At 38.4% G+C, this 26,659-nt stretch overlaps 1 protein-coding gene and 1 non-coding gene across 2 annotated transcripts in view; both read right to left on the reverse strand.

Annotated features, from left to right (window-relative positions):
• The window catches only part of PDZD2 (PDZ domain containing 2), a 307,428-nt gene that overhangs the window by 34,136 nt on the left and 246,633 nt on the right, over window positions 1-26,659 (reverse strand). The window contains exons 6-7 of the mRNA XM_036746331.1: window positions 24,784-25,604; window positions 21,516-21,660 (exon numbers count right to left, since the gene is read on the reverse strand). Coding sequence (XP_036602226.1) covers window positions 21,516-21,660; window positions 24,784-25,604 — 966 coding nt within the window. The remainder of the gene's footprint in view (window positions 1-21,515; window positions 21,661-24,783; window positions 25,605-26,659) is intronic.
• Window positions 9,687-9,793, reverse strand: LOC118835003. Its single transcript, XR_005009371.1, has one exon. It is a non-coding gene; the product is annotated as a U6 spliceosomal RNA (small nuclear RNA).

The following is a 26,659-nucleotide window of genomic DNA, read 5'->3' on the forward strand; positions in this document are numbered from 1 at the left end:
AAAAACTAGGACAATTAACTCTTTTGCCTCATGTAACTTTGTTTATGATTTCTTGAAGTACAGCAATGGAAAACCAGATTTTTGATTGAACTCATTGTGATTCAAATGGAGCTACTAGACCACGCCTTCAATCTGAATCACTCTGGCTCTCACTGATTGGCCAACACTAGGTCCCAGCCCAAGCCTCACTGGGTCATTGTTTGGGTTTTGATGGCTCATTGTGAGTGCAAATAGCAATTGTTTCTGTTTTGGCCATAAACCCTGAAGGTCTTCCCCTCTCATATTGAGCCATGAGGTTACATTGCTCATAAATGACAGAGGAAGGATTTGAGCCTACATCTACCATCTCACTCCCAATCCAATATTCTTTTTTTTAAAATAGCTTTATTTTTTCCAATTACCTATAAAGACAATTTTTAGCATTCATTTTAAAAAACTTTTGAGTTCCAAATTTTTCTCCCTCACTCCATCCTCTCTCCCCTCCCTAAAACAGTATGCAATTTGATATATGTTATATATGTGCAATCAAATAAAACATATTTCCATATTAGTCATGTTGTGAAAGAAGAAGACCAAAAGGAAACTGAAAAACAGTATGCTTTGATCTGCATTCAGACTCCATCATTCTTTCTGTGGCAATCCAATATTCTTTCCCTTATACCTGAATGGAGCTTACCTTTGTGAGAAACAGAAGGAGGAGTTCTGTTTCCACAGGAATGATAACAGGATGTAAGACAGGGGTGACTAGTTCTAGCCAGAGCTGTGACCTAGCAGAACCAGGCTTCTGATCAAGAAAAAAGGGCAGAAGCTTGTAGGCATGATTAATGAGCTGTTTAATATTAACCAACTGTAATGTTAAGCAGGGTGGGACTTTTTTTTTTTTTTTTTACTATTTTCTCTTTGAGAATGCTAAAGTAATCAAGTGCCTTTGATTAAATCTCACTAGGTGCAAAGGCCCAGGCCCACACACTTTTGCTGATTAGGTCTGAAGCCTTCGGGCCCTAAGAAGGGTATATAAACTCGCAGGTTAGCATTTTGTTTGGGGCTTTCACTCATTGGAAGAGTGTTGGTGTGGAGACTCTGGGTAGCCGTTAAGGAGCTCCCCCCACTCCTTTGAAAAAACCCAGATGTTGGTGCTTCTCTGGTAACTACGTATTGTGATTTGGTCTGTTTATATTATCCCTATTTCTAATTTCTGTTTGTATTTGCTCTGAAGTTCAGGGTGCTGGCTTTTCCCCCTGGACTAAGTGAATTATATATGTATGTTTGATTAAAGTGAGATTGTTAACCCCTTAAAGTTGCTTTCCTTAGAAAAGCAGATCAAAGAACGTGTGCTAGCAGCCCTTCTATGTGCTCTTGTTGCTGGTCTTGTTGGGTCTTACACCTGCACAGCAGCTGCTAACTACATTGTTGTTACACCAACACACTCCCAAGGTATAGCTAGCTAATTTAAATGCACACACAATGCATGACAAGGGAGAGGGAACACATCTAGGAGAAGAAAATGGAATAGGCAGTTCAGGAAGTTGTATCCTGCCAATGGAGAACAGGGGAGGGAAATGCAAATCAGGATATGTCATAAAAGCTTTGTAATTGTCTGAAAGGGTGTGTCTTCTTTGTGGGTCACCCAGGCTCTTGCAGTCTCTGGCAAGAGAACGATAAATAAAATCTTTCTTTAACTCACTGATGGCCTTGTGGAAATTTTTTTTTTTGGTAAGATGATTATTTCTCACAATTTTGGGGGCTTATTCTGGGATTTGAAACATCTACCAAGAGGGGCAATTGTTTCCAAAAGACAGAAAGATGCTTCCCGAAAGACATGTCCCTACTGATTTTAGCAGTCACGTGTTTCAGCTACAGGCACCCCCTCCCTATAGACTGTTCAGAATCCCAGGACCATATTAATGAAAGAGGCCACTGTGAATAAAGGAAAGATAGGGAGGAGGAAAAGTAGATACCTGGGGCAATCAGGCAACTTCTGTGCACGGACCAGGGTAGGAACAGTCAAAGGTGCTGGGTACTGCTCCAGTGACTGGGGAATCCTGCTGAGCAAATCAGCGGGATGGAAAAACAAAGGTGCCAGGGAAGGGATTAAATCCCAGTTATCACTCCTCCAAAATAGTCCCTTAAGGGGGCGTGGTATGGAAATACCTCAGCAACTCAGTGGTGCTAGGTGGGGAGGGGGGCACCAGAGATCTAGAAAGGTCTCTGAGAAGGATATCCTTTTGAAATTGGCTAGCTGAGTTTTTGACTGGTCTAAATTCTAATTCTAAATTGGTTTATTTCTTAAAAAAAAAAAAAGCCAAGAAGAAAATTAAATTCCTGCGCACTTTGTCTTGTCAAGTGTCTTGTTTGTGTGTTTGTGAAATGTTTTGTTTTGTGGTGAGAGATTTAAAATGCAGCCAGAAAAACCTTTGAGGAATTTCTGAGGTCTATGGAAAAGGCAGGGAGAGACTTTGGAGTTAATTAGCAAACAAAAGATTTCAAGCAGGCAGCCTAGCATGAATTCGGGTTTAATTAGATCTTAAGAGCTAAAGTTTGTACTTTATGTTTAAATTAAATCAGTGTACCTGATATTCCGCAGTGTGCTTAAAACTGCACAAATAAAGGGTTCTTCTGTCTGTTAATATGATCACTTTAGGATTTCAGTGGTTTGTTTAAAATGCATTATAAAAAAATGTATTATAAAAGCTCTTTGCAGAAGCTGTGGGGGAATGCAGCTCTCTCGGTATGTAAATTGTTAAGCATTTAACTCCCTCTAAGTTTCTAAGGTGCAGAAAAGCAGGACAAAATTGGGGTGACTGTGATTTTTTTATTTGTTTGAAATGTAAAGGAAAATGGAGACAGCCTGAGTCTGAAAGATTAGGAAAGAGTGAAGTAAAAGCTTGAGTGAATATATAGAAGGTAGAAAAGAAAAAGGAAAGGTTTTGAGATAGATGAGGGTGGGGCAGCAGCAAGCCCATGAGCTCTCAGCCACTCCCTCCCCCATCCTGCTCATTGTTGTTCTGGCCATTCTTGTGCCAGCTTCAGATGATTTGGGCATGTTGAGAGGGTGTAAAGAAGTTTAAGTTTGATTTTGTTTTAAGCAGAAGGGGTTGAAAATTAAAATTTGTAGCCTGATCTGAAAACCAACAGACAAAAGCTATGGAAAGTTAGAAGGAATTACATCTATTCACCTTTTGGGATGGATCTGTGGGAGGGTTTTATTGAATTTAATATGGGTATTGACTATGGTATAAAGATATTGGTTATTATGACTTGTGATTATTACTGTTCAATTAATTATCATGCTCCAGAGGTGTCTGCTTGGAGGGGAAGCTGACCACACCCTGTCAGCATTGATTCAGATTCCTTAGATCTCTTTTGCCTGGGCCAAAAGCAGTAGTTAGAATATTGGCCTAGCACATTTTAAGCTAACATGATGATAATAAGTGATTTCAGACTGTTTTTAAAACCTTCCCAGGAGAATGTGAATGGGGAGCTGAAATGTTAATGGAATATATGAATTTGTGGAAAACATTCCTTTTTAAAGGGCCAAGAGTATTGGACTTAAAAGGTCATATGTGTGTGTGTGTGTTTCAAATGGTTACATATTGTTATTTGGCATTAAGAAATTTTATTAACTGTATGGCCCCAAGAAAGTTTTATTTACCTGAGTTTACTATTCTGTGGGGGGGTGGGGTGGGGGTGGAACCCACTTCCCAGGGATGTTGTAAGGATCACATGATTGTAAAGTGCTTGGCATAGAACAAATGCTATCTGAATGTTAACTGTTTAAGTTAAATATAATTGCTTCATTGGTAACTTTATATGGGTTTTCTTTTTTTTTTAATTTAATATATTTAGTTTTCAGCATTGATTTTCACAAGAGTTTGAATTACAAATTTTCTCCCCATTTCTACCCTCCCCCCCACTCCAAGATGGCATATATTCTGGTTGCCCTGTTCCCCAGTCAGCCCTCCCTTCTGTCACCCCACTCCCCTCCCATCCCCTTTTCCCTTTCTTTCTTGTAGGGCAAGATAAATTTCTACGCCCCATTGCCTGTGTATCTTATTTTCTAGTTGCATGCAAAAAACTTTTTTTTTTGTTTTTGAACATCGGTTTTTAAAACTTTGAGTTCCAAATTCTCTCCCCTCTTCCCTTCCCACCCACCCTCCCTAAGAAGTCAAGCAATTCAACATAGGCCACATGCGTATCATTATGTATAACCCTTCCACAATACTCATGTTGTGAAAGACTCACTATATTTTGCTCCTTCCTAACCTATCCCCCTTTATTGAATTTTCTCCCTTGACCCTGTCCCCTTTCGAAAGTGTTTGTTTTTGATTACCTCCACCCCCATCTGCCCTCCCTTCTATCATCCCCCCTTTTTTTATCTTCTTCCTCCTTTTTTCCTGTGGGGAAAAACTGAGTATGTATGGTATTCCCTCCTCAGGTCAAATCTGATGAGAGCAAGATTCACTCATTCCCCCTCACCTGACTTCTCTTCTCTTCCTAAAGAACTGCTTTTTCTTGCCACTTTTATGTGAGATAATTTACCCCATTCTATCTCTCCCTATCTCCCTCTCTCAATATATTCCTCTCATCCCTTAATTTGATTTTATTTCTTTTAGATATCTTCCCTTCATCTTCAACTCACCCTGTGCCCACTCACTCTCTCTCTCTCCATATATATATACATATATATATATACATACATACATACTCACATATACATATATATATATATACATAAACATATGTATATATATGCATATTCCCTTCAGCTACCCTAATACTGAGGTCTCATGAATCATACACATCATCTTTCTATGTAGGAATGTAAACAAAATAGTTCAACTTTAGTAAGTCCCTTGCAATTTCTTTTTCTTGTTCTTTTTCTTGATTACCTTTTCATGCTTCTCTTGATTCTTGTGTTTGAAATTCAAATTTTCTATTCAGCTCTGGTCTTTTCACTGAGAAAGCTTGAAAGTCCTCTATTTTATTGAAAGTCTATATTTTGCCTTGGATGGGTTTTCTTAGATACAAAGTTTATGCCAATGATGATGAGATGAATGATTTTCTGTGTAAAGCAATTCGGAAACATATCCAACTAAAAATTAAGGTCACCAGACTGGTAATTAATTGGTTTTGGTTTCAAGTTTAAATATGTGATAATTGTTTATGGTATTGTTATAGTTCTAAATCTTTCATTGTGTAATTTGGCAAACAATTGTGCCATCTCTGCTGTTAGAAAAGCAACTTCTCTTATAATCTAAATGTTGTTAGATTAAGAATTGTACTGTCAGAGAAAAAAATGATGAATAGGTTAAGTCATTTCATTTGACCATGTGTTTTTGAAGTACTGTAATTTAAGAAATCACAAACTTCCAAGTTTTGTCTTTATTTAAAAGGAAGTTCAGTTAAAATCATTTTGCTATCACTTATGAAATTTGTGAGATTGTTAACTAAGCTATTTGGAGTTATTGTTTAAATCAAGTATTTTCCAAAGTATGTTTATGAAAGGAAACTTGGTAATTATGCAAAGAAAAGACCTTGTAAAATCTCCTCTTGTAATTTTTGTCAATTACATGTTAAGAGACTTTGTGACCAGAGAATTTAGAAATTTTGTGGTAGTCAGGAATTAATAATATCAGGATAAATTGTAAGCTGTTTTTAAGATAGGGAAATACTTTTATGAAGAAATGTTTTGTGAAATCTTTTGCATAATTTTTAGAAGGCCTACTAAATTTCTATTTGCAAGCTAATTTGTTGCAGTAATTTGATATTGATGACAAATTATGTCCAAATCTACTATGAATTTTCTAAGTTTCATTCCTAGGTTTGTATAGTGTTTTTCAGGTGCCAGCTAGGAGATATGATTTGAGTATGAAAGAATTCACTTAGATAATTTTCTCTTAGCCATTCATTGGGTGTTATATTGGCGCAACAGCAGTGCAGTAAGGCTAGGTGAGACCTCGATAGTTGGGTGAGTTATGCTTATATAGAGGTTTCAGAACAGTGAAGTAGTTTTAAAGGTTTTATGGGAGTTGAACATTAGGGACAGGATGAGGAAGATGGATGACAAGATAGGAGACACAAGATAAGGGAGATAGGAGAAATTTTATAACCCAGGTTGGGTGGTGGGGAGACAAGGAATTGTATGGTCCAGGATAAGGGGGAAATTCTGTGGTATTTCAAGATAAGGGGAGGAGACCTTAACCCTTTCCCTACTCCCTTCTCTTCAGTCAAGAGGGTATCTCAGTATGACTGCAAACAGTCCCAGGGTTTTTCTGTTAACCCCTCTCATCCCAGATCAGATTAAGAAGAGAGAGCTTTACTTTCCCCCACCTGGCAAAATGGAGGGAGGAGGGGCAGATGCTACAGTTGGAAGTATCCAGGTTCAGAGCACAGCAGCAGCCCTGGGAAAAGCAGGTAGAGAAGCCTGCCAGTCAACATCTGCACTTAGGGTAGGACAGCCCATTCTTTTATTGGTAATTTTTAATATGATCTGGAAAAGCATTTTATTGTTTGTGTTACTCCTACATAGTGATTTGAAAGATGAAATCCCTGGAATAGAACATTCTTTCTAAATGTTATGGGAATAATTAGATAAAGAAAAGAAGTTTGTGAAACAAAGGTACAAACACAATGTTGAATCATTATTCCACAGACTAAGGCTGGGATACATTTAAGTTACTGTAATAAAAGGTGTATATCTGTATGGAATAAGGTCCTTACATGTTTCAAAATGATGTTAAAATAATTGGGTATTGGTACAGCTGACTGAAGGACGTAGCTGTTTTTTATTTATTACTGAGACTAAATCAGAAACATCTTCAGTTTGGGGAAAAGAATTTCAGTGCAATTTTCTTAGAGGGAGGTAAATTGTGGAATACTTTTGCATTGATGGAAAAGTTAACTTCATTTAAAGTTTGTTACTATTATGTTTATACTGTGTGTTCTGTGGTACCCAAAAACCTAGAGGGTTTTATGGGGAGGAGAAAGTTCATAGTTTGTGATGTCTGAAAAGTTCTCAGGGGAAACTTTCATTTGGTGGGGAAGATTTTGCTGTTTTGATCTGAATTCATTCCATGACCTAAACATGAGTTAATGTTTGAACTTATCATATGTATATGGTTCAATTCCTGAAGCATCTCATTCTTTCAGATTGAGCATGATTAGAGAAGGATAAATAAGCTTGAGAAACAGATGCAAATCTATTAGAGCAATAACTTATGATCTTAATGGGAAATTTGATTTTATGTTGTTATTTAATCAGGAACTAGAACAAGTGTAGAAATGCATGCAAGCTACTTAAGGCTCACATTAAAGATGTTCCCTAACCAATGTGAGATTATAGTCACAGCTGAACCTGATTATTGGAACTTGTTATTCAAGACCTCATGGGACTGTTAACTGACTGTTACTCTGAGTTTGACTCTAGGTATGGTTACCAAGAAATGCTGTTTGAGCCACTGATTGATGATGCCAACAACCCCATGGGGTTCATGAACTGAATCCATGAACTGCAGAAGGTGATCTCATGGAAAGTTTGGGGGAACAACTATTCCGCATGAGCTGAAGTAGGATTCTCCTGACTCAATTTCCCCACTATGATACCTGGCAGACTTGAAGCCTAGGTCAATGCAGTCGGCGGTCTATATAACTTCTGCCTGGAATTGACATGAAGTCAGGGAAATTTGGTTCTCTTACTTTGTTTATGTCCCTACTCTTTTATGGCAAATTTCTATAATCAAAAGTTTTGTAAGCACAATAACAAATCTATTAAATAATTTGATTGATACTGGAACATCTAAGGTTACTACAGTAAGAAGCAAGTATAATATTGAGCTATTTGGCCTAGAATTTTAGCTCAAACCACAACTATTTAGCCTTGACATCTGTTACTAGTATATATTCCCGTTTATAAGTTAGGGTCCTCTAATTCTTTTTAATAGTATGCAGACAATTAGATCAAGGGCTTGTGAAACCATGATACTATTCTGTTACTTGTCTCAGTTTTGTTACAATTAGTTAATGTTAAAAGAAGAATGGCTTGTGGTTTATCTTGTAAATGCCTTAAAAGAAGCATAACATGACCAGAAGTTGGAATTGTTTTATGACTTGATATGTACTGTGTTAAAATTGATTACCCAATGTATTTATGTATGTATTGGAGACTGTTATTAATTCCTTAGTGAAATCTCATCCTCCTGATGGGGGAATGAATAATGCATTAATGTAAAGCATAAAAAAACTGAGTTCTAATGTGAGTTTATCGAACATGATAATTGGCCAAGTTTCCAATTTTGATTTTAGAAGAATAGAGACATAAGGATTGAATGATAATTTAAAATCGTGTCAAGATCAATTTTGTAGGAGAGTGGACGCAAGAAAGAAGATTTCTACAAGAAGATGCTCTGCTGGAGATGGCTGGAACAGCACCCAGACCAGAAAATTTCATCAGATGATGTCCCATGTACCTCCCCGCCCCCCAACAGCTGTATGAGATAAGACTTCTGAATCTTAAGTGGATAAATTATTGCTCGCCTTTTTCTTTTGGGTCTCTGTATCTGTATTTACTAAGGGGACTGGTCCCTTTGGTTTGTCAATGTGTTGATCAACCTTTCCCCCTTTCCCCTCCTATATTTATTATGTCTACTTAAAGGGGAGATGGATGAGGAAAAGAACTCATATGAGAAACAGAGTGAGGAAGTATTAACTAGATGTAAGAAAGAAACAGAAGGAGGAGTTCTGTTTCCATAAGAGTGATAACAAGATGTAAGTCAGGGGTGACTGGTTCTAACCAGAGCTGTGACCTAGCAGAAGCAGGCTTCTGAGGTCAGAAGCTTGTAGGCATGCTTAATGAACTGTTTAATATTAACCAAAACACCCCTCAGGGTGGAACTAGCTAATTTAAATGCACATGCGATGCGTGACAAGGGAAGGGGAACACATCTAGGAGAAGAACATGGCATAGGCGGTTCTGGAAGTTATATCCTGCCAATGGAGAATAGGAGAAGGAAATGCAAATCAGGATAAGACATAAAAGGCTTTGTAATTGTCTGAAAGGATGTGTCTCCTTATGGGTCACCCAGGCTCTTTCAGTCTCTGGCAAGAGAACAATAAATAAAATCTTTCTTTGATTCACTCATGGCCATGTGGAGTTTTTGGGTTTTTTTTGGTAAGATGATTATTTCTCACACCTTCTACACGAGGGATACAACATGCACACAAATAGCTACATATGATGTGATTGCAAAGTAAGTTAGAGGGGGTAGCATTAAAAGCTGAGGGGAAAGGCTCAGGAAAAACCTCATACAGCATCCGGCTCTGAATACCGACGAACAGCCATATTACTAATAGCCAATTTCCAAATCTCCAATACTACCCACTCTTCCCTATTCTAAGTACCAATCCTCCCTCAGGAAGCAGACTCAGTTGCCTCAGGGAAGCTGATCAAAATTCTTAAGAGCCAATAGCCAATAAAAATCTGGTACCCTAGAGAAAATGAAGACAAGCAACATGTTTCAGGGAGGTACTATGTTTGTATAAAAAATGAAACTCCTAGGAAACAGAAAATAAAATCAGAGCTTAAAAAGTCTTAAAAATGAAAGACAAAGTTGCTGGCCTCATTCATTGTGTATTTATCAGGTCTTTCTGACAAAATATGAATATTTTCCTTTTTTCCCTTGAAGTGCACTAAAAATTTGGAAGGCTCCATGAATGTGCATGTCATCCTTGCGCAGGGGCCATGCTAATCTTCTTTGTATCGTTCCAGTTTAAGTACATGTGCTGCTAAAGCAAGCACACGATATGAACATTTTCAAGACATTGGAATTTAATGGGATTTAGAACTCGTTATTTTACAGATGAGGGGAAGGAGGCTCGAGGACATGAAGTCAAGGCCTCAAGCCCATGCTTTCTGACTCCCTGCATTCAGGGCTCTTCAGACTGAACCACACTGTTGTCTTTTTACCCAGTCAAAGGATTGTTGATTTAGAAGAGACTTGAAAGGTCATCTAGTCCCACTCCCTCATTTAGAGAGGAGACCCAAGCAGTGAGGTGCTTGCCCATGGCCATGTAGGCATGTGGCAGGAATGGGGTTCGGATCTAGGACCTGTGATGCTGTATCCAGTGCTCTGACCACTGGGCTCTCAGATGACCTTTCTTAGAACTCTGCTATCTCTTAACCTGCCTGCCTCAGTTTTCCCAACAGTAAAATGGGAATAGTAATAGCACCTACCCTCAAGGGGTTGTTATGAGAGTCAAATTGAAATGACATTTGGAAAACACTTAGCACAGAGCCTGGAATTTAGTAGGTGCTTAATAAATGCTTGTTCCCTTCCCCACCAGGAATACAACTAAAAATTAGAAATTGTTTTTCAAAGGAGAGGAAGGAGCAGTCAAATAAAGGTGAAAAAAATCCACGGACTAAAGGCCATATATCTTACATACAGGAGAGTCCCTCATACCCTGATTTATAATTTTAAGAAGTTTGTTTATGTGGATTTCCAGGACCAGAGGGGAGCTGAAGGAGCAGACAGATAAGGACAGCAAAGGTAAGGACAGACTACAAAAAGCAGACACAAGAACTCAGAAGTCATCAAAATCTGTGGCCATCTATTAGAGGGCCAAACAGCCTTACATATCTGGATGGCCTCAGGATGATATTCACAATGATGACCCTCAATCAAGAAAAGGTTAATTTTATTCTTTATGCTGTGTTTTAAAGGGGTGGTGGTGACAGGTATTTTAAGGGGCAGGAATTTAAGGGGATGTAACTGACATTAAGAAAAATTAGTCATCAATAAAAACAAAACACAAAGAAGCATAGATTTCAAAAAGATTTCTACCCAAAGAAGTTTAAATGTTAACAGAATAATTTCATACTTAATGGGCTAAAACCTGGGGACTGCTCATTCACTAAGGTTCTAGAAAGCCAAGTCCTGAGTTTGTTGACAAACTAGCAAAAATTTAACTCATTTAGACTTGAGTTTAAAAAAAAAAAACCTAACAACTTGAATTATCCAAAGTGTTATCAGAGATCATATCTCTTTAATACATCATGGCTTGAGCTTCAAAAAGAATTAGAGAGAAATACATTTCCCAGGGTAAACCTCATTTACCCTTTTAAGAACATTTTTTTAACTAACCCATTTGACAGTAAGGCTAGCTTTTAACAAAAGCTTACTGTAAATGCTCTTTATTTGGGGGCTGTGATTAATTCATTGTCAAAAGATTAGCTATTCTGAAGAAAGAAATAATACCCTCACTTATCTGGAAGTCAGATTTCTGGCAACCTCATCCACGTGAGATAAGAAGTAAGAGAGGCCTCTAGACTGGATTGCTGTCACAAAGACTGGCCACCAATGTATTAGTACTTTACTGGGACATAGAAACCTGCAGGCTGTTTTTTGGGAGATGACTTTCAATTAATACATAATTCAAACAAATGTGGTTATCTGATTTTTTTCATGTTTCCAAGAGATTTGATGCAACAAATCAGAAAGAGAAGATGCAGGCATGCTGTCAGTAGAAGTGAAAATTGACAGCAATGGTAAAAACAAAACAAAACAAAAAAACAAAAAAAAACCCCAGAAAAATAATTGTATGAGAGTATAAGGACTAGTAATAATATTGACCCTGAGCTATAAAGAAAAGTTTTAGTTATATTCAGCATACTTAATATAAGAAAGCAATGATTGAACAAGGTATGGTATATAATTGTGATAGAATACTACTGTGCTGCTATAAGAAATGATGAGCTCAGTGATTTTAGAAAAAAACATGAAAGACTTGCATGAAATAACAACGTGAAATGAGCAGAACCAAGAGAAACACTGTTGTGTGTACTATAACAGCAGTATCGTTTTAAGAATGACTTTAACGAATAAGTTATTTTGTCTATTATAAATATCAATAAAGGGAATGTGAAGAAAGACATTATCTGCATCCAGAGAGAGAGAACTGATAAATAAACATATAGAATGATTTTACATACACACATTTGTGTCTAATGGTAGCCATCTCTAGGGTGGTGGTGTGGGAAGAAAATTTTTTTAGAAAATTTACATGATAATTTTGTTATGTATTTGAAAGGAATAGCAAGTTATATGTAGTAGATTTGCGATTTTATGTACAATCATCTTTTATTGTACTCTGCTACAGAAATGCTTGTTTTATTCCATAAATTTAAAATATTTCTTTTCTTATGTTAGGCTATACGACGTCTTCTGATTTGTTCAGATCTCATTTGTCCATCTAGAAGTTGTGAGCTTTGTGAGGGTAGGAAGGAAGCAGTGGTCAAAGAACCAGGGGTTTGAACCCTGCCTCTGACACCTTCCACCTCTGTGACCTTGGGCAAGTTTACTTAATCTCCGTGGGATTTAATTTCTTCACTTATAAAATGGTGTTGTACTAGAAGGTTTCTGAGGTTCCTTCTAACTCTAGATCTATGATTTCCATATGCCATTGTGATACCTGAGTAGCCAGCTATTGCTAAAAACCCTGCCCCCAGCCCCTAATGGCAAACTCCAGAGTGCTATAAAAAAACAGGCTGAGTTCCTGCCTTTGGCGAGTTCCCACGGCCCCTGAGATATTCCCATGGAATGTAAGCTAGTTACCAGGAAAGCCTAACGATCTTCCTTTACCTAACTAAGTTGACTGAATTACAACTTTATCTCTTGTCTCAACAAAACCCAGCTGGACTATTTGTCCTGGTCTGCCTATGGCCTTGAAGGATGAAAGCCTCAGCCCCGGATATTCCTTTTCTTATGTGATTGCTCCTAGCTCTTATCTCATGCTCCCGTGGGATGTATGGCAGATTGGACGAAGAGATACTGGGTTGTAATTCAGTCAACGCTTAAGTCAGCTATCTGATATATTGTATTTACAATCTATTTAGGGGGTTCCTTTCTTTCTGTAAAGTTAACAAAGGCTTATTGAGCCTGCTAAAAATAACATGTGAGTTTCAAGAGATAACTAACATCTGTACTTAGATTTTTGTATAAATACTGCTTCTTCACTGGCATCGTGGCCGTTTTGATTTGGGAGACTATTTCCCCGAACGGTGGCCGGCCAATAAACTTCTCCATTTAAAACTTAAACTCTTGTCGTGTGTCTCACTCGCTTCTGGTATAACATTTTGGAGGCCCCAGCGAGATGAGGCGGTATTCCGTGTTACCGCCCTGGAGACACACACAGAATTCCGGACCTCAACAGGGAGTCTCTGCCCCCGATCCACCTTCTCTCACTTCAGAGGGCCGGCTCCTGGGGATTTCTTTTCCTAGGACTCTGATGTGGGGAGATGGTCTCGGAGAATGGGCTCTTTGCTGACTCGTCCCTTTTCGGCCTTCGGAGAAGATCTGGTTTCAAATCCTCTAGAGGTAAGGTTCTGTTCTGTTCTGGGCTAGCCACTCTGGTCTCTGTTACCACGACACCCCTGACGAGGGGAAGGTGGGCAGAGTGGAAGAGCTGAGACATCAGCCTCTTCCTGCTGGGGTATGGGGAGATTGGGGGTCCTATCCCTAAGGAGGAAATCTGGTTCACTTTTCTTTCCTCTGAGGGGACCTGTTTAGCCCTCAACCAACTCATGCCATCTGGTCTTCTGTTTTGTGTTGGGTGTGGGGAGATTGAGGGTCCTGTCCCTAAGGAGGAAATCTGGTTCACTTTTCTTTCCTCTGAGGGGACCTGTTTAGCCTTCAATTCGATCCACACTGTGTCTTTTTGTTACGTTTTGAGTTCGTCTCTGTTCGTGTGTCTATGTCAAATTGTGAAATGTCTATGTTTTGTTAAAAAACTTGTAACACAGGCAGCCAGAGATTCCAGGCTGCAAGTAGGGAAACAAAGACTTTTTTCCCTTGTAGTTCTATTTGTGGCCGAATTAGAGCTACAACGGAAAGAAAAAGGGTTAAAATTTTGGCAAATTCTGGGTTTTAATTGTTAAAAAGTTTGGAAATTGGTTAGTTGAATTCCGGGAGAGGGAACTCCTGAAATTGTAAATTCATTCCAGGAGCTCCTCTTGCTGAAAGACCTCCTCCCAATGAATGCCTTCTGGCTAAAACCTCTGCTGGAGTTTTCTATGGGACTCTCGCATTTGTCTTTGTCCCTGATCACAGTTAGGAGGGAATCTTTTCCCTTAGATTCTAGTGCAAAAGTTTTCTTTAGGAGTAAGCGAGGAGTGAAGTTTACTTCGTTGAGATTTTTCACCATTGTTATCCTGTCTCAGGGCTGCAGTAAAAGTTAGAGCAGATAAAACAAACTCCTCTCCTCTCAGATCAGATTAGAAGAACGCAGGAGAGCTGTAGGGAAAACTTAAATCACCCTTCCCCACCCGGTAAAAAGGAGGAGAAGGACAGAAATTCACAGACTAACAGTCAGTCCTGTGCCCCTGGGTAGCCCATCCTTTTTGGCAAAGCTTGGAAATGCCATCCAGGTCCTTTGCATCTTGCCCACTCTGTCCTCAGAAGCTGCAAACTGCCCTAGGCTCAGTAACTTCTGCGGTCGTGGGGGAAGGGCGAGGTAGATGGATTTGGACTTTCTGCCTCCCAGAATTGTCACCATTGGGATACCAGCTTCTGCTCTAGGTAACTTCACATTTTTGTTCCAATTGCAAACTGTATTTTAATCTCTGTTTGACCTGTTTCCTGATTTGCAAAGGGAAATAATAATGATGGTTGTTTATATTTTAGACACAACATTATTATCTCTCTGATTTCATGTAATTGTTAACCTTTGAAGTAGTTTTTTGGATACCAAAATAATAAGTTGAATAATTTCTATATGTGATAAAATTTGGAACTGTTATATGTGGTTGTAACAAGTGAATAATTAATAATACTGATATTAACCATGAGAACACACTTTCCATGTGAGAAAGTTTTTATGAGCATATATCTGGTGGTTTAAAGACGAGATGGAAGATTCTCTGTGCATAGAGGTTTAGAAATTTGCTCACCTAAATTGGTAAATGGGCTCTGAATTAAGGGGTGGTTAGATTCTAAAAATAATAAAGCTGGGAGAGTATGTAATTGATTATTCACTTGAAATGTCTGAGGTACTTTGGGTCAAGAATTAGGAAAGAAAGAGAAAACTTGTATGGGGAAATTTAGGTGGGGGGATGTTGCTCCTGGCCACATCCCACCCTCCACATTGAAAGACTGTGGAAGCTGAAGCTAAAAGAAACTTGTTACCTGATTGAGAATATACAGTTAAATAAATAAAGTGTATTTAAGATATTAATGTATTGATATATGTTATACATGTATATTAATATATTAATATAGAAATACCAGAAGTAATAGGCTCAATAATTCCTATATGTGATAGTCTGGAATTGCAATCTGAAATTTATTGTTTTTGTACTTCTAACATTATATTTCTAAAATTCTTAGATTTTGTAATTTGAAAAGACTATTATGCGATTTTAATCTGAGTTAGATATATGTAAATTGAGTGCTCTTAGAGGATGTGATGAGAATTTGGTAGTTTTAAACTATCATATTTGGTTTAAAATGTACTTACCTAGACAGAAATGAGTAGTTCAAACTTTACACACATAATAATGTTTAGGGCTTAAAGTTGCATTAGGTTAAGAAGCTGGACAACTGCTGTAACTTAAAGAATTATGAACTTCCAAGTTTTGTCTTTATTTAAAAGGAAGTTCAATTGAAATTGTTTTTGCTATAAGTCAGGAATTTGTGCAGAGGCCTTTCGGGTTCTCTTGTGAACTGTTAAAATATGGTTTTATAAACAGTAATGTTTTCTTTTACTATGCTAAGAGTATTGGGCCTTAGAAATTAAGAATGTTACCACTAGTGGTTACGAACCAGATCTGATTTGCTTATCCAACTCAGTTATGATCACTAGATTGGTAATTAATTAGAATCTGTTTCAAGTTTTAAATACATGATAATTGCTTGTGGTGTACTTATTTCTAAATTTGTTATTATATACAAATTGGTTAACATCGCATTACCTATGCTGTTAGAAAATAATTTCTCTCATAATCTGGATGTTGTTAGATTAAGAATTGTACTTAATTAAGAAATTGAGGTTGTTAACTGAACTGAGGACGTTTAGATATTCAATCTTGTGAAAGTTTTCAGGATAGAGAGATTCCTATGAACAAAGTTTTTAAAGGTCCTGGTAAACTTTGTTATTGTAATAAAAGCTAACTTAATTGGGTATAGAAACTAAGTGTTATCCCCATTGCAACATCTTTTTGACTAAAGGATTTTGTGATATCTAGAAATTCTATAATAACAAAGAATTTAGTTGTTATAATACTTTGAAAATATAGGAGTGTGATTTTCAAGCCCGTATCATCTAAAGATACATGTTTATGTATGTTAATCTGGAGGTTTATGGACTAATTGGTGATGGCACTTTGGGAATATGAATGAATCCAAATGTTTAAAGGTTATTTTGCTTTAAGAAGGGAAAATACTTTTAAAATGCTCCGTAAAATCTTTTCATATGATTTTCAGAAGGCCTGCTGAGTTTCCACTTGTAAGCAAATTGGTTGCAGTTCAAACCTGCAGTTTTCCAAGTTCTGGGTGAGAACCTTATCTGTAGAAGTCTTGGGAAGGGTGGTTAAAGCATGGCCCATTCAATGTCTTATTCTACATTTTTGAATAAGGAGGCAGTCTGCATTCCTTACTCATCCCCCTTTAGTTTAAATAAGAAGAAAGAGTTCTACTTTTGCTCACGTGTCAGAAGGGAAGAAAGGGGGAGGGGCAACAATTACTGGAATTTGAGTTTTTATTGAAAGAAAGAACAGTAGGGGTCTCAAACCTGGCTTTTTAAAGTCAGCAAAGGTGATGTTTTTAGGATAAGATTAGGTTTCGAGGAGGATGTGGGTCTTAAGGATACAGTTCTTATTAGTGAAGCTTGCCATCTGATGGGAAAGAACCCACCCTCAGGGGGAGATGATGTGGCAGATCTCTTTAATCAGAAATAAGCAGGTAGTGACAAAAGGGAAGTTATCTGCCAGAATCTGTTATCGTTGTGAAAGAAGTTGTTTTAAAAATGGGAAATTGGATAAATGCAAATATGTAAAATCTTGTTGTTTTAATCAAATGACTGGTTATATTGGTACTCTTCTATAGTCAAATGAAAGATAATATGGTTTCTAAAGTGTTAATGAGAATAATTAGAAAGGGAAGAGAAGTTTTATGATGTAGGGTTGAATCATTATCCCATAGACTAAGGCTGGGATTTTAAAGTTGTATTGTATTTATGCGAGATAGAGTTCTTGGATGTTGTGAAGTGATTTAAGAGCAATTGGGTATTGACACAAATAGTGTAATTAATTACTGCGACTAAATCAGAGACATCTTCAGTTTAGGTAAACAATTCTAGAAGTATTTTGGAAAATGTTTTTGTGATTTTAAGTGAGAGTTAGAGCTTAACAATGTGTATAAGACTCAATTCCTGAAGTGTTCCTTTTTTCCTCCCGAAGGAATTAACAGGGACAAATCCATCAACTTGAGAGGTCAGTAATTAACCTCTTTTGTTTGTTTAAGCAAACTGGAATGGGATTCCAGTATACACAGTTATGTCAGTAAAAAGTACTAACTTATGAGTTGTTTTGTGTTATGGTTGAAACGTAAAGGGACACTGAGTAATAGGTTGGAAAGGTAAATAAAAGCTTGAGGGGATACAAAAGGCAGATGAGAGAGTTAGGGGACAAATGGGAGTTAGCTAAGCCTCCCCTGTCCTGAGAATGATAGTTTCAGATGGTTTTAGCAAGTTAGGAAAGAGTGTGAGGAAGTATTTAGAAGCTGGAAATGTTATGTAGCTTGATTTGATAATTATTAGCTCAATGAAATTTGGGCAGTCTCATGTGAAGGATATTTATTTGCTATTTAAGATTTTATGGGACTACAATTTAATATTGTTTTAAGCTCTGATTACAGGTTTAGGTCACGTGAAGCCAGTAGTAGTATGGCGGGCATTGCAAGCTGAGAACTTGAAAGGTCTGTGCCTGGGAAAAAGTCTTGAAGACGACCTTGGACACAGCCTAGGTAGGATCTTCCTGACTCTATTTCCCAAATTCTGCTATTTCCTTTCTGAAAAGGAAAGTCTCCACCTGATTACTCCTAAGCCCAGCTTTCAGCACCTGGTGACTATAAGATTGGCTATCAGATATGACTCATGCCTGGAATCAAACAGAGCTGAAGAAGTTCTTTCCTTTTGTTAAGATATATGACATAGTCCCTCATTTCTTTCATAGCAAATTTATATTAACAAGAAGTTTTGTAAGCACTATGCTAAATCTATTAGGTAATAGAAGAATATTGAAATAATATAGGGATAACATCCTCCAAAAGGGGAAAATGATTAGGCAAAGCAAATAAGGCAAAGATGTAATGTGATCAATGTCTAGGGGAAGGAAGAGATAGCAAATTTTGAAAAAGGCAATTCCCCTAAGAATTATATACAGATGTGTATGGCTGGCTCCATACTTTATCAATTCTGGAAATTCGAGCTGATAAGTATGTTTTGGTAACAAGATCTTAAATGTGGATTTTTGCACAAGGAAATTGTATAAGATATTGTTACAAGTGAAATTATATCTCCTTTGTAAGGTATCTGTCTGATGATTTTAAAAGGAAGATGAGTTCAATTTATGGTTGGACTTTCATATTTTAAAGGATTCTTATACCAGGTAAAAAATTTAGGTAAGGACAGAAACAGTAGATGATATATGAACTGAAATACTCTGAAGTTAAAGGAAGGGGAACCAAATTTAAGTGATTGTACTAAGTTATATTAAGTTAGAATTGTTTGAGAATTTCTAGATCTGAACCAGAGAAGCAGAATTCTCTTTTACTATCTAGGTATTGTATTTATTTGAACTTAGCCCTGTGTGGCTGGGACCTATGTTGTGCTGTTTTTCTCTCAATTATCAAATCATATGTATTCTGGAAGCTCCTATCAGATCTGACTACTTCTACAGCTGCCAACTTGTGGATGGACTCCTTGATCCTTCTGTCACATCTGCCCCTGATCCCAAGTGGACATCTGAGCCCATAGGACACCTTGCCCTCCTGTTTCAAAGGAGCCTGAAGGGGACAGCAACAGACGCAGGCAGCCCCTCCCGAGACTCTGGACCAGAACCTGTACGAAGGGCAACTCTCTTTCTGAGTCCCTTGCATCCCCAAGACTGTTTACTTGTACCTTTGGTGTCTTTAGCTTATTTTATTTAAGTTCTCTAGTTTCCCCATTGTGCTCCCTACTGATCCCCCTTGCAACTTGCTCCCCTGCTTGTTTACAAGTGGTTTATAATTACTGTCCATCTCTGGGGATGTCCAAACACAGAAAGAAAAAAAAAACCTGAATCCACCTAGATAAGGATTTTTAGAACTTTTAAGGTAGAGTTTTTTTTCCATACCTTAATTGGTCTTCAGGCGAAACCTTCAGTTTGCCTTTGACCAAAAGGGGGACATGTGGAATGTTTTATACCATTTTGTAGCCTGAATTAATGAGTAACTGGAAGAAGATCCAGGACCTGGGCTTCTTTGTTCTCTAAACTTTGCTCAGGAAATACCCCTACCTCTGTTGACAAGGCCAGATCAGACTTACTTAAGGATATTTTTCCCTTGTTAGCCATTGAGGAATGAGACCCTAATCCTGAGAGGAGTACCTTGCTTAAATATTTTACAGGTATATACTTTAACTGACCCTTGTCAACACTCTTGTCTTTACAAACTTTTCACTTGGCATGTTGATGAAGGGACAGCACCGGCTTTGGGAGTCCTAACGCAGTCCTTAGTTGCCTAAGCCAGTTGCCTGTTTAAAAGAACAGTTGGACTCCCTGGCTGCTGCGGCCACTCTAATTGAAGAAGCTTCTGAATTTCTACCTGAGCCTTGCCCTTTATTGTTACTTCATGCATGCCTTCAGTTACTTCCCAAACCCCTGCTTTACAGGATGCGTTTAGGGAATTTTTACTGCAAGTTTTTCACCTGGCACTAGCCTAAGCTGATATTGAGTGATTTTCAGGGGACCAATGTCCCCCCTGGCTCACCACCCTGCTAGCACTTTGGCTGGCCCCCCCTTCATTTTATTGATCCTGTCTGTAACTATAGGTTCCTGATTACTTTCTCATATCCCCAACCTTATTCGTTCTCATGTTAATTCTGTCCCTGTCTTAGTGGCCCAAACCTCAGGTGCTCTGAATGAAGTCATTCCTTTTCAAATATTTGAAATGCTCCATAAAAGAAGTGGGAGATGTGATACCTGAGTAGCCAGCTATTGCTAAAAACCCTGCCCCCAGCCCCTAATGGCAAACTCCAGAGTGCTATAAAAAAACAGGCTGAGTTCCTGCCTTTGGCGAGTTCCCACGGCCCCTGAGATATTCCCATGGAATGTAAGCTAGTTACCAGGAAAGCCTAACGATCTTCCTTTACCTAACTAAGTTGACTGAATTACAACTTTATCTCTTGTCTCAACAAAACCCAGCTGGACTATTTGTCCTGGTCTGCCTATGGCCTTGAAGGATGAAAGCCTCAGCCCCGGATATTCCTTTTCTTATGTGATTGCTCCTAGCTCTTATCTCATGCTCCCGTGGGATGTATGGCAGATTGGACGAAGAGATACTGGGTTGTAATTCAGTCAACGCTTAAGTCAGCTATCTGATATATTGTATTTACAATCTATTTAGGGAGTTCCTTTCTTTCTGTAAAGTTAACAAAGGCTTATTGAGCCTGCTAAAAATAACATGTGAGTTTCAAGAGATAACTAACATCTGTACTTAGATTTTTGTATAAATACTGCTTCTTCACTGGCATCGTGGCCGTTTTGATTTGGGAGACTATTTCCCCGAACGGTGGCCGGCCAATAAACTTCTCCATTTAAAACTTAAACTCTTGTCGTGTGTCTCACTCGCTTCTGGTATAACACCATGAATTTAATCCTTTTCTTTTTCCTTTATTGGAAACATGACAAAAATCAGCAGAAATGGATATTTCCACATGGGAAGGAGAACAGAAAAAGAGCATTGTATATGCAACCACAAGTATATAGTATATGCAGCTTTTTTTTTTTTTTTTTTTTTGCAGGGGGGAAGGCAGGGCAATTGGGGTTAAGTCACTTGCCCAAAGTCACACAGCTAGTGTGTATTAAGTGTCTAAGGCCGGATTTGAACTCAGGTACTCCTGACTCCAGGGCCAGTGCTCTTGTCACTGCGCTACCTAGCTGCCCCAGCTTTTCTTTTTAAAAGCACACATACATAGTGTGTGTGTGTGTGTGTGTGTGTGTGTTCACACATATATAGATATAAATATTCTTTGTTTTCATACTTCACTCACTATAGTGTTCTTGACACAATGGATAACCAATAATTGCTGCCTGCTGACTGAAAATGAACACACCCTATGTTAAATTAAAATTCTTCATGAGTTGAGAAAATCTAGTTAATAAATACAATCTCTTATTTCAATAATTTTGAGCTGTTGGTTCAAAAAGTGACATATGCTATTGCTATACCAACCCCCTTTTCACTTTTAAACAAATGAAACCATCTTACCGGGTGTTGGTCGCTGCACCACCAAGGTCAGGGCTGTGGGCAAGTTCTTGATAACATGGCAGGTCTCCTGGTAGGACAAGGAATTGACTGGAGCACCATTGATAGAGACAATCTCATCTCCAACACTCAGCTGTCCTGTCGCTTCCTAGCACAATTACAACCAGAAGTCACCTTAAACAGCTCTCAGAAAACAATCATTAGAACAAAGAACATGGATATTAGGCAGAAGTTAGATAAAGTTATAATTTATAATTATAATTAAGACTGTCAAATCACTCAACCAGAGTATTTGTAAAAAGTGCTCAGCACAGTGTTTGGCTCATAGGAGGTGCTATTATCAATGCTCATTCCTTTCTCTTTCCCCTCCCCAGTCAGTCAGTAAGCATTTATTAAGCCCCTTCTTTGTCCAAGGCACTGTGCTACGAGCTGGGGTTACAAAAAGAGGCAAAAGACAGTCCTTGCCTTCAAGGAACTCACACTCTAAAAAGGAAGAAAAAAGGAAATAGATATGTATACATAAGCTACATATTAAATAATAGGAAATAAGGGAGGGAAGGCTCTAGAATTAAGAGGGGTTAGGGAAGGCTTCCTGTAGAAAATGGAATTTTAGTCAAGCGAGAGGAATGGAAGAATTACAAAGAAATTCATAAAGATGTTTATGAAATAATAAAAAGCCAAAACTAGAAGCAGAAGAATGGTGAGGCATACACACTGATAATGTAGGTAATATGGAACAAAAGTGGATAAGAATAGAAAGGATTCTGGTAGGGACTTGGAATGACTAAAGTTTGTTATAACTCTTTAGTCATTAAAATCCACCTATTTGAATATCAATAGCTGTTAAACAAGTTTAATTGTTACTTGGTATGGACAGTCAAAGCCATTTCTTTTAAAAACAAATTCTGGGATGTTTTTTTTGTCTTTCACTACATTTCACAATCTCTCCTTCCCCATGCTTTCATCTCCCAGAGATCAGTTATTTCTAATAAACATTTAACTTTAAAAAAAAAAAAAGAAAAGGAAAAGGAACACAAGAGGACATAAAAGTCCATTCTCAAGTAGTTAAAGCAATGAAGAACAGGAATTGTTTGCATCAGTGAAATCTCCTTCAGTTTCCTTCCTCTTGAGGAAGGGCAGGTACCGTGTTAATAAATTTCACTTTACTCAGTCGTGTCAATTATTTCGATCTCTTCACAGTACCAACCCCAGTCTCAAATAAAAACTTTCAGCAGAGTTGCTTTAAAAAAAAAAGAGGAGGAAGAATTTGACAATTGTAAATTTTATTCTTCTCATTTTCTAGTCGACATGCTGTGTGACAGCATGGCCAGAAGAGGACAGCAGAAGACCTAAAATACAGATAATCCATAAAGGAAGTGATCATGAATTATTTTAGAACTTTCCCCATTAAAATTCAGACTCATAAAATGTTAGCCCTGAGAGAAGCCTTAGAAATCATGCAGAGTACATTCCCTGCCTTTTCCACCCTTTCTCTACCTTTCTTTTTTCAAATTAGGAATTTGAGGCCCAGAGTTCATAGGATTGGAAGACTGATTTTGAGCTAGAAGGGACCTTCAAGGAGAACACTGAGAAAAACATTCTCATTTTAAAGATGAGAAGGCAAAAAGAAGTTGAATGACTTGCCCAGGATCCCAAAGCCAATAAGTGTTAAAGGCAGGATTTGAACTTATGTTCTCCTGACTCTGAGGCCAGTGTTCTCCTCAGAACACTTTCCCACTGCCCTCATGGATTCTTTAAACTTATTGTTGTTACTGCTTAAAAAATAACTCAGCAAAATATTGGAATATCTTTCCAGGGAAGAATTTTACACATGGTAAAGCTTAACTAATTTTCCTTTTGTGGATATGCCAAAGTTTTAAATAAAAACATTAGCAAAGTAACTCATTTCCAAGGGAAGAAAAGGGTTCGTTTTATTAATCTGAGATTTTTAGTACCAGGTTTTTAAAAACAATTTAAGTTCTCATATTTGCTATCTCTTATCATAAAAAACTTGACCTTTGAAAAAAATCCAATTTAATATATCTTGAAAAGAAGTCTTACAGTATCATCAGAAGATATGCTTCTTCACATATTTGTAAGCAATTGCAGTAACGGCTATGGGTTAACAGCAATATCCTTATCTAGGCTCAAGTAACTGACCCAAACTCCTTGACATAAATGTTGCTTAAAATACGAACTTTAAGAAATCGCAGAAGACTGACTTTTTAAACATGTAAGATAGCTGGAGATAAAGAGGGGAGCAGTGTGTCCATTGATGCTTTTTCAAAAAGGACTTCAAAGTTTAAGAAAAATCTTGCCTCATAACATATAAAAATATATACACACATATATACATACACATGAACACATATACACACACTCATGTATATGTATATACATACGTGTTTAAATATCAAAAATATATACGTGTGTGTATACGGAAGCTACATGGTATGTTGACTCATATATTTGAACATAAATGTATATACCTACAAATATGTATATTTGTACACATTCCAACTTTGGTCCTACCCATAAATAACACATCCTTAAAAATGCTGTCTTACAAATAGCTATAGCTTTCCTTGCCCAGGAGGAGAAGCAATTCATGTTAATAGTAAAGAATATGGATTTCATTTAACTTTTCCTCCCCTCACTTCATCTTCTGTTTGAGCCCTGTTAATGGGCTGAGACAGAGGCACTTGGGGACTTTAGTCCAGGGCAAACCCTTAAGTTCCCATTCCCAAAACAAAATAGGATACTTATGCCACCAAATTGACTTGAATCCCTGGGGTTAGAGGGTACTGTTTCCTTGGATAGTTCCAGGCTGGATAGCATGTTTTTCATTTTGTGAAAGTCTTTGTCACTACTTGAGCTTCTCAAGGATAGAGCCAAGAGTACGTGTAAAATTTCTGTTTCCCTAATAATTTACATTTTTCATCCAAGTGAAAAGGGCTAAAATGAACACTTAAGGCAGAATTGAAGGGGAGGGGAGAAGACACAAAGGGGCAACTTGGGAAGAGGGGGTGGCAGCGCTGCTACTTTACCCTGACGATGGGGCCAACCCGAACTTAGCATAGGTGAGTTGGTAATACGTTTAAACAAATTTAGTACGAGCAGGTAGATCCATGACTTTCCTCTACTTCCTAAGATGCTGCAGGGGCCTTTTAGCACTAGGGGGAATTTCTCTGATGCAGTGGTTTATGTCTCATTACCAACTTTTTACCCCACACTCAAAGCAAAAAACAAAACAAGACAAAAAGAAAGTTACCCTCTCTGCAGCTCCACCAGGCCTTAAACCTCTTATCACCATTTTTAAGGGAGTAGCCTGGATTTCCAAGTCCAGACCAAAGGATTCATCTTCCAGACGAATTAAATGAACAGTTTCCAAGCTGTTGGACTTAGAGCTGTCCTCTGTCACAGCTCTCTTGCTTTGTGGGGTTATCCTGGCCACTGGCTTGTGGCCAGGACCAGACTCCTCATTCTTCTGTTTGGGGGAACCAGGGCACTCAATGCTCATCAGGCTTTTGACTCTGGTGATGGCTTTGTGCTCCAATTTTGGTGATTTCTTGTCACCAGTTTGTTCCTTCAGGCCCAAGCTGCCAGAGCTGCCCTCCGAGGCACTGGGATGGTCAAAAAGCTTTCCTGGAAGCAAGGGTGAGTCTGTGATCTGCTCAGAAGTCTTGTCCTCCACCTTCCCTCCTGAGCTGCCCAAAGGCAAAGTCTCCAAGGGGGCTTCAGTGGCAGGATTCCCAAGGTGCTCTACTTCCTGGCTGCTGTCAGCTCCCACAGACAAATTTGGGGTGATCACCCTGGAGTCCTCCTCGGCCTGTGACAGAGTAGGGCCTGGGAGGGACCTGGAAAAGGGTGCGTTGTCTCCATCTCTCACAAACTCCTCTTCATCACTGGCATCTTCGGCATCAAAGCAGCCAATTCTCCTCTGTCGGAGGAGTGGGCTTCGGGCAGACTGTGGGCTTCCAGGGAGGCTAGCTTGCCTGGTCACTTCCAAATGCTTATGGAAAGGTCCTGAGGCCTTCTTGCTTCCAGATGATACAAGGCTGTTGGCCCTAGCTTTTCCTGATTCTTTGGGAGCTGGGAGAGAATGAAATCAAATGAAATATTAGTCTTCCTTCTAAACTGGGTTTATGCCATCATTATCAACATTATACAATGACTTCAGTATTTCTGTGTGCTCAGAATGCCTGGTATATATGGCACATTCAGAGGTAACTCCAATGTGCAATCTGATTAGCCCTTCCACTGGTCTCTCAATGGAAGTCTTCTGAAAATAATAATTACAGGAGATAACGTGTCAAGTGGAAAGAACAACGGCCTTGGAATAACAGACCCTGTGTTTAATCCCGGTGCTATTACTACTCGTGTGACTTGAAACAATGCACCTTATCCCCAGGCCTCAGTTCGCTCCTTTGCAAAAAGAGAGGTCGGATTCTGTGGCCCCTAAGTCTCCTTCTAGCTCTCAATCCAAGATCCTAGGAACTGATGTTTATATAGCCACCATGTGAGGGGCTTTTCATACAGTGTCTTATTCAACCTGACAACAACTTTGTGGGTCCCTGATTTTCCCTATTTTACATGAAAAAATTGAGGGGGCAGCAAGAATCTAAGTGACTTCTCAGTAGACACGGAACTAATGAGTCACGGGCAGGGTTTTTGAATCTAAGTCCTCTTTACTCCAAGTCCAGCAGGCTAAGTGCTATAGCCTGGCTTCCTCACCTAAGGATACCAGATCTAAAAGGAGACAGGAAATAGCTTATTAACCTTTCCTCGTCTTCCTCTTGAAGTAGTCTTATCCTTTACCCATTTCTTGGATGTTCTGGCTAATTTCGACATCTCTGTCTCCTGGAGAGCGAGAGTGCATACGCTACATCCTCTGTAATGGTTGGTTCATTGTGGGCATAAAATAGAATTAGGACGGGGGTGGGGATTTCTTCTAATGGTGCAAATTGTTCCTCCATTCACCTGCCCTGATATGACAGAATTTCAATTGACCTTGAATGTTAAGAATATTGAAAAGACTGTTCTAGATGAGATTACTGACCTTATCCATTTACTGTAGAAAGAGGTGGCTGGCCATTATTACTGGTAGCAGTAGTAGTAGTGGTGGTGATAATAAAGGGAATATTATT

This window comes from Trichosurus vulpecula, chromosome 1, assembly GCF_011100635.1.
Source record: "Trichosurus vulpecula isolate mTriVul1 chromosome 1, mTriVul1.pri, whole genome shotgun sequence".
NCBI lineage: Eukaryota > Metazoa > Chordata > Mammalia > Diprotodontia > Phalangeridae > Trichosurus > Trichosurus vulpecula.